General features: G+C 39.1%; 1 protein-coding gene across 2 annotated transcripts; it reads left to right on the top strand.

Moving 5' to 3' along the window:
* The first annotated feature begins 342 nt into the window (after window positions 1-342).
* Window positions 343-6,216, top strand: LOC111242918 (metalloendopeptidase OMA1, mitochondrial-like). 2 transcript variants are annotated; one of them, XM_022787862.2, is made up of 4 exons: window positions 343-432; window positions 680-817; window positions 2,726-3,112; window positions 4,274-6,216. In XM_022787862.2, the coding sequence occupies exon 4, from the start codon at window positions 4,483-4,485 to the stop codon at window positions 5,749-5,751; it is 1,269 nt and encodes a 422-aa protein (XP_022643597.1). In that variant the 5' UTR covers window positions 343-432; window positions 680-817; window positions 2,726-3,112; window positions 4,274-4,482; the 3' UTR covers window positions 5,752-6,216. The 2 variants fall into 2 exon arrangements, with proteins under 2 accessions (XP_022643597.1, XP_022643600.1); XM_022787865.2 differs by lacking the exon at window positions 2,726-3,112.
* Window positions 6,217-11,423: the final 5,207 nt, after the last annotated feature.

Here is an 11,423-nt window from a genome sequence, read left to right as displayed (position 1 = left end):
TTCATCTACAAAGACTTGACGCTGAATGAAGAAAACTCACCGGAGGCGCTTGAGTCAGGCGTTCATCCGCTGCATGTCGTTCAGCTGCGAGCCGTCAGAGGGAGCCACCTGATGAAGGTCACTGACCCTAGCGACGAACTAATTCAGCTTGTAACTTGCCCAAGAAGATTCTATTCAATATTATCGGCTTCACTCGAAAGATCTTCGGATCTGCATCTTTCTTTCCTTCCTTCCTCCCTCCCTTTCTCTCGCTCTCTCTCTCTCTCTCTCTCTCCCTCTCTCTCTCTCCCGCTGTCTCATACTGCTTTTTTGCACTAATTCTGCTGCGGTATGCCAAAATCACAATTACCATCTTCGACAGTATTTAATGCGGGACTCTCACATGCGTTTTTAGATTGATGCTCATACAGCTGCACAGCACCGCTCATTCAGGTAAAAAAACATATAAAAGAGTTTCGCAGGTAACGACCGTTCAATGTACACGCTAGATAATTATCCCAATGACACAGTTGCGAGATGCCTAAATGCTACTGCAACGATGAAGACAGAAAAACACGATCGGGAAAACTGAAATTTGTGTAGGTAAATGGTAGTTTGCAAATATTAATCATAAGAATGATTTTTTTTCGTAAATACGTTTCTAATATCAGTTACTTCAAAGGTGCGTTTCTATCTGAAGGTCCGCTAGGTCGAACAGACGCCAATATTTCAAATAAGACGACTCCGCGGGCATAAACAGACATGGCCGCCTCCTTATGGGAGGAACTTTGAAGTTTTCAACATATGATCATGATTTCCTCGATTTGTTTTCTCGAATGTAAGTTTTATTGGCATTTATTTTAAATAAAAGTTGCGTTACCTTTAACTTGTATTTTCTGCCATTGTGTTCAACACTTACTAATATAATATATAGTAACTGCTGAAACATTTCGATACGCGTATAACATGCGAGTTCACCTGCGTTTAATGCCGTAACAATTAGTCATCTAATGAGATGCGACTAAGGAGTGACTAAATCGCGTCCTTGAAAATTCAATTGAGTCTCTTCAAGCGTCACCGCAAATGAACAATCATGTAAAAATATTCGAAAAAATTATGTTTATACAATACAGGGCAAATATTCAAAACACAAAGTCTTAACCTATACGATATTTCTTATGTTCAAGCTAGAATTTCCTGTTTTTTTTCTCCAGTTTATTGTTTACTTTGGTGATCACGAATGTGCAATCGACTCACTTTGGCCTGACAGTTTGTGCTGTATTTACTTACACGTATGGCAATATTTATTATGTTGTTGCTGCGCAGTAATTCGTAACAAGGCAAACAAATTTCTACCATTTTAGCAAAGATTTTCCAATACTTTGTTAGTAAGTGATCATAGCCTCAAATAAATACACCGTCGCTGGTACTGTGCTAAACTGGGTCAAAAAACTTGTGTCGATTTGTACAAGAAATCCAGGATATAGGAAACATTTCGTGTAGGACATTATTCCAAAATCAGTCAGTAGTCGACGATTTTAACAATTTGTTAGGATTTCGGTCGAACTATTGGTAAATAGTGCTAACTGAACTACGAAGCTTATGTTATTGCATTAAAAGTGTATTAAAAGCTATCTTTTGTACCAACCTGTCTATGTCTAAAATTCCAGCTGGCCCCCACGAAGTAATCCCCATCAAATCATTTAAAACCTATACAATTGTTTTTCTTGTTTTCAGACTCAGTCGTAGGAGTAGACCTTTTAATTTTGTTATATTTCATTGGTTGTTCTAAAGCTTTTTCTCAAGGTTTGGAAAAAGGACAATATCACATTCCAGGGGGCCTTGGCGAATGAGGAAACTGTCAAGTTTTTGTCAGAATCCGGCTGATCCTTAGCTGTATTAAGTTTTTCCTGGTACTGAATTGTTAATGACCCTATTTTTTTTAAGTTCAAATCCTTTACCCCCATTCTTACTATAAGTCTTTTCGCCTGCAAATGGTCCGACAGGACCGATGCGGATAGGATGTTTACTTTTTCTTCGTACTGTCTAACATGTTGATGCGATAATCCTTGAGAATTATGCGCTGTGACAGATCGTCCAAGACCAGGGTTATTTTTAGAAGCCTTTTGTCTGCCACAAAACCGTTCGTGGTACTCGTGTACTTGTTACCAACTAAGATAGTTTCAAAAGCCTTCGGCAGCACTTAATTTCTATGTTAATTCAGGAAAACATATACGCTGTTTAACATTTCATATTCGTTATCCAAAGAAACAACAAACACTCGACAGTAACTTACATAATGCTTGCAAAAACACATGTTTTGAATATATTGAAATTTGGCTTGTGGATAGCAATGAGTGCGGCGCCACAAACGCGGTCACGAGTAGGCCTTTAACCGACCAAAGCCGAACTGCGGTACTTTTTTCGACACTTTCTTGATCCAGCAGTAACTATAGATTGCTGATCGAAGCATAATGCCCAAAATGATTCGGTCTCTCTTACAACCTTTTGCTTCTTCTCGCTGACTGTTCACTTGCATTAATTATTTGCCTTTACACACGTATTCCAGAAATCGCTAGTCGATTCGCTATTACCATTTGCTTCAATAATTTGTCAGTGATCGGCTTTTGTTCTAAATCATTTCCAAACGTTATCTTCGCCCAGTTTTCTTAAAGGACGTTCCACCCTTGTGGTAATGGCTTTACTATATCAACCCACACGCTTCGATAATACCATCTCTCCGCAGGGGTAGTCTGAAATTTTCGGACGCGCAGGCTATGCGCGCATCCTCGATATTTGAAGCATAGACAACTACGAATGGCCTCTTCGTTCCGTTGTTTGGAGCGGCTGCTGTGCAAAACCGTACGGTGGCGAATTGGAACGCACGTGTAACTCACGAATTTTAACGATCACCAAGCTCAATCTATGGATATTTAATAACAATTCGTGCTTTACATGTCGTAGTTAAATTTGCACCTGCTACCCACAACAACTCGTCGATAGAATTAATTTTCGTCACAAGTGTAAACTTCTTTAAGAGATAAACAAGGGTATCAACTAGAGAGAATGTAGCAACGAAACATAACGCGGAACAGTTCCGTTGATGAGGTGCAGGCGAAAGATTTCGGAAACGGTAAGAAAAATTTCGGTTCTTGAATTGATCTTTATTTAGTAGAGAATAAAATGTACACATCTCTTTGACTGTGTCGATAACAGCGACACAAATTTTGGACATTTTTGGTACGTAGACCTTAAAACCAGTGGCACAATTAAAAACAGACATTAAGAAACTTATGGTAAAACGTACAAAACGAGTCTCCCGTAGATCCATGTGTGTGAAATACGAACCGCATTATACGCACTCCCTTTTAGTCGCAACGGAGTGGAACTGCCGCTACTCTTCCTTAGCTTTCCAATGTTGTCGTAAGGGATAGTTGTAGTACTGACAAAAAATGTGAGCGGTTTAATGGTGTCACATGTGTTACATGGCATGGTAATTTTTAATGCAAGATTCTAGAAGTTACCACATACTAGGTTACATACACTGCATGTCGGTCTCCCTGTGACGGTCCAGGGTTAACGTGCTTACTAACTTTCAGGATGTAGAAAGCGGTTTAGGTGCAAATGGACGCAGATGGACACACTGAATTTGACGCTAGAGGGAGCCAGCAGTCTGAAACCTAAGCTTAATAATAATAGCGAATGTAGAATTCGGAATGTGTATTTAGGCTGTATCATGTTATGGAAGCTTAACTCTGTGATAATGTGACTAATGGTATATCCGTACGAGACGGCCTCTTAAATATTTGAGTATGGCCTGAAGCAAACTCCTCAGATCGTGTGACTTCGATGAATATCATACTAATAATAGTTGTGAAAATAATATATAGTAATACTATTTAATAACTTTTTTTTGGTGAGGAAAATAGGAAGTAATCTATAATGAGATACATCAGCAACCCAAAATTACTTCTCTATCTCTTCATAGAAACTATGACACCTTGGGCTGTATGGAAATCGTCCTTTAATTCGCTTACGTTTTCTACGAAATCTATAAATTAGAAAATATGAGCCATTTCAATGGATTTTATCATAATTCGATCGAACGTTTACCTTCCTTTTTATGCTATATTTTAATATTAATAAAAATATTTTGTTTTCCATATAGTTTGTGTAGTTCAGACGGGGCTAGAGACTTGTTTGCTAAGGCTAGCGGCAAACATAACGATTTTTATATAGTACTCTGTTAGCTGATTCGTAAAACATCAGATACATACTTTCTCTTCCGTTTCAGGTAAATTGTATGGCCAGTTCGTTTTTCCTACCCCACCTGATTTACTTGCCCTTCTCTTGAAACAGATCAGAACAACCAGATTCAAGTAAACGATCAAATTAACCTTTCGTATTGCTAGACTGTCGAAAAGCCTTTCTAAGACGCTGCGGTGACGCACTCGGCGTTCTAGCTTTTCTTAACCGGTACGAGCCTCACGCCAAATAATAGCCATGACGTGGCGTCAAAGTCTCTTCGTAGCCTTTCGTTCCAGTTTTACTCCAGCTGTAATGCCGCATCAGTCAACTGTGAAGCGGCAATTTTCTCGTCTACAATATAATCTCTCATCTCGACCGCTATTTCGAAAAGCGCTTTACAGACAAACGTTTGGTGTACACGTAAATTCCCAGCGGTATCTCCACCCTTTGGTCATATTGGTAGCTCGTCAGTTAGCTAAGGGTCTTGCCATATTCACGGGTCGTGGTTTCCGAAAGTGGTGGAAATCGCTGCCGCCCAACAGGCGTGCTTACTTTGCTCAACGCTTCCGTGAAAATCGCGGAAAGATTGCCTTAGGCCTAAGCCTCACAGGAGGCCTTGGGTCCCTTTACTACATAAGCCACCTACAGCGAGCTCCAATTACAGGTCGTTTACGATTTATCGCATTCAGTGATGAACAAATGGCAAAACTTACCGAGTTTCAACATAAAATGGAGATAGTGCCTTTGAGAAAAGATCTCTTTCCAATCAACCATGCCTACGTACGTAGGATGAAGTCTGTTGCAGAGCAGCTTCTGGCGGGTAATCGAGACCTACCCCAAATATATGAGAAAAATTGGTCTGTTTCGGTGATCGACTCCCCTTTACAAAATGCCTTCGTTCTACCAAATGGACAGATCTACGTCTTTCGTGGAATGCTTGAGCTTTGTCAAAACGATGACGAACTCGGCTGTATTTTAGCGCATGAGATGGCCCATGCCGTCCTCAACCATAGTGCTGAGAACATATCCTATGCGCATTTCGTTGACATATGCGTAGTCTTCTTATTGGCTGTCATATGGGCGGTAATGCCATCCGATGGCATAGCTGCCATAACTCATTGGTTATTTAATAAAATTGTAGCTCTTATGCTGCACCTGCCGTACTCAAGAAAGCTTGAGACAGAAGCTGATACGGTTGGTTTAGAACTGGCTGCAAAGGCGTGCTTTGACGTACGACATAGCAGCACTTTCTGGGCAAAAATGGAATTGTTACGAGAGTTAAAAAATCAGGAAAAAATCCCGGAGTTTTTATCCACCCATCCGACAGATGCGAACCGTTGTCAGACACTTGATGGGCAAATCGGAGACATGCTGAAAAAAAGGATGCAGTGTCGATGTCCACCGTTGCCAAGGAGGGACCCACGAACAAGCATCGAAGGATTACGACACGAAGTTGACAGAGTAAAAAAATGGCAACAGGAGATGGAAAAAGAAGGAATAGCTTATATTACTACTAAGCGATAGTACTTAAGCGGCGGTACACAAACAGAACCTATAATAAAGGTCACGCGATGGGAAAAGCGCTAAAACTACACGGTAACGTGTCGATATTTCAGTGATAAAGTATAGCACAAAGTATTCTGTTACAACTATTAGTGTAAAAGAAAGTTATAGTGAAGTTTCTCTGTGGTTTATTCATGGCGGCTAATTGGTGCCTACTTGCTACTGGCTAAGTATCTATCAGTTTCGTAGTTCTCCTTTAAATATGTTTGTTAAATAAAACATTAAAAAGAGTCATTCATTATAGTGATCTTGTCAGTAGTAAATGGGAAATCAATTGCGTCATATAATGAAGTCGTCGCTGCTTTCCTGCTACGCTCGAACAAGTGAAAATGGTTCAGTCGAGATACTAGGAATACGATTATTGATATAAGCAGTTTTATTTAAAGGAGTGGAACTAGTAATAAAATATACTCAATATGCTATGAATTGCCTTGTTTTCATTGAAAGTGATATATATATATATATTAAACAGAGACTGTTAGATCTAAGAGCAAATATTTATATATATTGACTAATAACCATGCAAGGTGATAATTTTTTTCTTTTGACTTTTTGAATATGCTTGACTGGTAAATCTTATCTTTGATAGTACCCTAAATAAAAGAGAAGAGATGAACAGACATTACCACCATCTGATAAGCAAGCGATTTCTCTTCGCAGCGTTTGTGGCAAACGCTCAAAAAAATGGCAACACGTAATTTTACGTCTATGTCAATAAACGGTGTCTGGGTTTACTTTGCGTAACAGGAAATCGCAATGAAGCGAACGCATGTCGCTGACGGAGAGGCAGTCAAACTAGTACAGATTTCAGGTATTATTATTATTATTATTATTATTATTATTATCATTATTATAGTCAACACTTCGGTAATTTGGCTTTGATCGTCATATTGCTGACTTTTTCGAGGAAATGCAGGCCATTCAGGATAAGACAAGTTACGCGTTCATCACATACCGATAAATTGTCGGAGCTGTGTGCGTGAAACTCAGAAAAATGACAAGTAAAAGAAAGAGCCTAATAATACGATGTCTAGTTATACACAATGTAAAAGTATATCGAATGGCTCATCGTGCCACTCCGGGTCTCACTGGGGTCAACAAATTTAACAGCCCATACGGTACGTTTGTATTAGGTATATGCCACCATGTCGGTGTCGTTAAGCGAGTAATTTCAGCATTCCTTATATACCTTAATTACTATAATTATCGCTTGAATAAAAGTTAGCAGGGCGCTTTTGTTTCCCGGACTTATTCTCTAACCGTTTCTGAACAGGCATCTGAAATTTAATTCTTCTACAGCCATTAGATAACTTATTGATGTTCGGACTCTCCTCGTTGCTTGTCCATGAGTGAGGCTTCTATAGGTCGCTGTAGACAATGTCCGAGCGTGACACAAACTTGTTGAAAGCAGTCAAAAGCAAAGCGCCTAGAAATAAGAACTTCACTGGGACTTCGTTTCTCAGAATAAGTTCTAAAGTTTAAAAGCTTTTTTAATTGGTAAGTGGGACTAAGTCGCTTGCCAGTGATGCATTCTATGGCTCTCATGGAAACCACATGAACTTCAAAGTTGATATCTAGGCAGAAATACGTTCTCATCATCATCATCATATATGTAGGTAATGTAACGTTACTTTATGTAATCGAAATACTTGTCAAGACGCCATTTTCTGCTCAGTTGTTCGGCTTGAAAACAATATACATGTATAGCGTGGCATTAAACTAAATAACTTGGACTGCCATATGTTTTCTGCGCGGCAACTGTGACTGCTGGCCATAAAGCTTGGGCTAAATACTGGAACGGCATGTTACATACAGGTTCGATTTTTTTTTATCAACCTAAATATAGTATAGCAGTGGCCATTCAGAGACATTATTGAAAAGTTGAATGCCGTCATAGAATCAATAATTCGTGTAAAATCCATGCGGATCCTCCAAAATTATTGAAATATGACTAATATTATCAAACGTGTTACATTTACATGTATACGTAAGAATATAGTAGCTAGAGAACGCTTTAAAATTAAATATTACCTTATGCCCGAAGCCATAGAGGGATCATGTATTATAAACCTCGGTCACAAACGTTCAGTTGAATTTGTCATCTACTTTCAGGGACGAGCAGAGCTCTGGTTCTAATGTGCCCAAAATGTCTATTACGTGCATAGTAGAAAATTTAGGGATGAATCATCCAGGACTGCTGTTGGACATTTGATTGTACTGGCTAGAGGACACCAAGGATAACTTGAAATACGTTTTCTGTCAACTGGATCGGAAACTACTTCGAATAACATTTTTCTAGGCTACTGCTAATTTAGACGTTCGTAGACGGTTCTGCTTGTTGTCCACCCCAAAAAAAAGTACGTGTTAATGCAAGTTGCTCTCGATACAAAATATATGAAATAAAATTATAAAGCTTTGACTTTGTCAGAAAGGACGTTTCCTGGCATAATTCTATTAGATGTAGATCATTTACAAAAAAAAATGTGATCTATCCGAGGTGATACAATATCTTTAACATAACATTATTCAACAAATGAAAGATGTTGCAAATGTCGATAACACTAAGCAACACTGTTGCCATCCTCGACTGTACAGCCAATAAATCCTATTATATTAGAACAAACAAATTTAGTTAGCCGGACTTTATGGGATTTATATTAGCATCTGCCAAGTGGGCGAGCTCCACGTAAGCTGAGATTTGGTTTTTGGCACGCCATTACGAAAAGTTCATCATGAGGAATTGTAATAATTATGGGTCGATAATCATTTGGGTTAGACCGATCGCGGTTATTCTCGCACAAAGGGATTATTCCGGATTACTCATCCTTCACGTTTCTTTTACTACCATTGCCAGATTTCGAGAAATTTCAGAGCTTTGACAAATGAATTCACTAAAATAAAATTTTCGAATCGTCTGGGCCCCTTTTGATGATGGATAAGTGCGTCGTGAAAACGGTGGAAAGATCTGATAAACTTTATAGTACCGAAGGATTTCCACAAGCCAAAATGTTCGCCCGCCATCGCCAAAAACCATCGTTATTGAAAATGTGATTATCAATACGCCTGAGTTTCATGGCATCCCAGACTAAATAGCGGGTGCTTAAAATATTGTTCCCATGTATAATGCGTCCAGACTACTTCACATACGTTTTTTTTTCCATGTGCATATTCAGTAAATCATATTAGTTTACAACAATAGCAAGCAATAAAAATAGATTTCGATAAAAGGGTAGGGCCATATAGCGGCCTTTATAAGGTTATGAAATTATTATTACTTATCAAACGTAGTTATCTTGCCTGATTGCAATTGCGGAACAAGGAAACCTTTATCCTGGGGGGGCACAAGTTAGCTGTGATTATGACGAGGGTTTTTCGATAATCGGCGACGAATTTAGTGGACGTAACGATAGTTCGTGAGTGACTCAACGAAAAAAACAAGAATGCAGTGTTCCTATGAATAGCACACTATTTGGGGGGAATATAGTACTTATCGTAGTATCGTATAGTACCTTAGTACACTCCACATAGGTAGTGCACTAAGAAATAGTTCACGGAACATTTGCTTTAGCAAGACATGATATTATCAGCTGTATCTTAAGGCAACATACATTTGCTCTGTGTTCTATTTAGTAATTCTTGTAATAATAATTGATTCACGAGTTCACTATTTTACAGACAGTAAATACGTTCTCTTGGGCTCAATGCACTGTTAATTATTACTTTGAGTATCTGCATCTTTACTAACTGGCGTTTATGTGCGGTGCTTAGAAAAATTCGTGGAAGCATAGCCCGCTCAACGGTGACCCATCGTGAGGGAAAGCGTCGATGAAGCAGATGGCCTATGCGCGTGCCCGAACGCAAAGTGTGATTAACAGACGAATGCTGGTATAGAAACATAGCTCAACGTGGCTTTCTAGCTTTCATCGAAAACGATCGCAGCCTGGAGCTTGTGTAGGTTGCTAAATAAGGCTTTGGCGAGTATTTAATTCGCTCCTAACAGGCCATAATCACATCACCAACCTGTGATTGTTATACCGAATAGAAGCGGCTACCTGTAAAATGTCTAAAGAAACGATCGAACAAAATTAATGAAGGCCTATTGGTAAAACGTCACGACGGCTATCACTTGTGAAGTGCTCACGTTGAGTCGTGAACGTTATTAAAGTAGGAAAAACGCCGTCCAAGCAGAACTATAAGACAAATCGTTTGAAATAATCTACTACGAAGGCTTAGTATTTTCACACAATCTCAGGTGTGCAGCTTTACTAATTTCGAATAGTTTGTTCGATAACGAAAAGGTTGAATGAAGTGTCTAGGAATAGTTTTACGTATAGGAATAATTATTATAATTACTAGCTATCACGTTGCTTCTAAATGAAAACGTCAACAATCGTTCAACACAACTATTCCTGTTGCGGACTATAAGGGCAGCGGAAGTGAAAGGGGCAAAATTTAATCCGAACGAAAAATTCGAATTAAAGTTATAACTATACGTAGATTTTCTCATAATCGTAATTATACATTTCTACCCTTTCTGGTACAGTCTAATAGCATTCAAAAAAAGCTAATATCTTTCCTCTTTTCTCTTCACTCTTTTTCTTCTTGTTGTTGTGGTTTTTTTTTAACAAAAACACAACCAACAAATATGTAGTAACTATGTTAGTTATTTTGCCTTCCACTCCTTATAGCTGCCGCCCCCTGGACACTGAAGGCAGCACGACTAACGTAACAGATGAAAAGTCCACAGTTCAGACGACGCTGGTGCGGAATCACATAAAAGGAACGACATACAACAAGAAGCAGATGTAAAATGAAAGGACACATAAAACTGTTACAACTATGCCTGTCCACCCTCTATTCTCACATATTCCTGTTGAAACTTTTCCGTTTCTGTGTTAGGACGTGTTGAAATAGACGCGATAGTCGCGTTGCGCTAGAATTTGTATTGGGTATAACTTGCATCGATAGCGTTTTTACTCGCGCATAGGCTACCGTTATTATTTGAACGAAAGACACAGCCTTTTCTAACAGCCGTTGAATTGCAACGGTACTGTACGCCATTGTAGTTTGTGGCCCTTGAAAAACTCGCATAAAAAGAAGACCCCTCTAGGTTTCGTCATGTATCACACTCAAACCCAAGACAAGCGCGTTAAGATGTCTTTTTTATATCGTAACCAAGTGAGTCTTTGTGGGGGTCCATTTTCCTTACAATAAGGCCATAACAACTCTTTTAAAACATTTTTTTAGATACATTAAGAATGTACGCCCACCGCCCCTAGATAATGATTTTAGATGTTGCGTTCTGCGGCTTAACGTTTAGCTGATCCGTCATAAGTCGATCTCAACAAAATTCTGCGCCTAAGGCGCCTACCTACCTTATGCTTTATTTACAGGCATAAGGAAATTTGAAATGCAAAGCCACTTTCTAACAAGCAATAAGCACTCATTGTCGGGGTGGCCTATGACGACCGTCACCTGACTATGGCCAATAAGCTGGGCGCGAAGCCTTTGTACTTTAAGTAAATTTACGAGCGTTCGTGAGTAATAATAGTCGGAATGGCATATAAATGACACTTGTAAAATGTTTACAGATCAGTCCAGTATCTATAAAAGCGTAAAAACTATGAAGGTAG

This window comes from Varroa destructor, unplaced genomic scaffold (genome assembly GCF_002443255.2).
Source record: "Varroa destructor unplaced genomic scaffold, Vdes_3.0 BEIS01000001.1, whole genome shotgun sequence".
NCBI classification, from domain to species: Eukaryota; Metazoa; Arthropoda; class Arachnida; order Mesostigmata; family Varroidae; genus Varroa; species Varroa destructor.
This window is presented reverse-complemented; position numbering and strand designations above follow the sequence as displayed.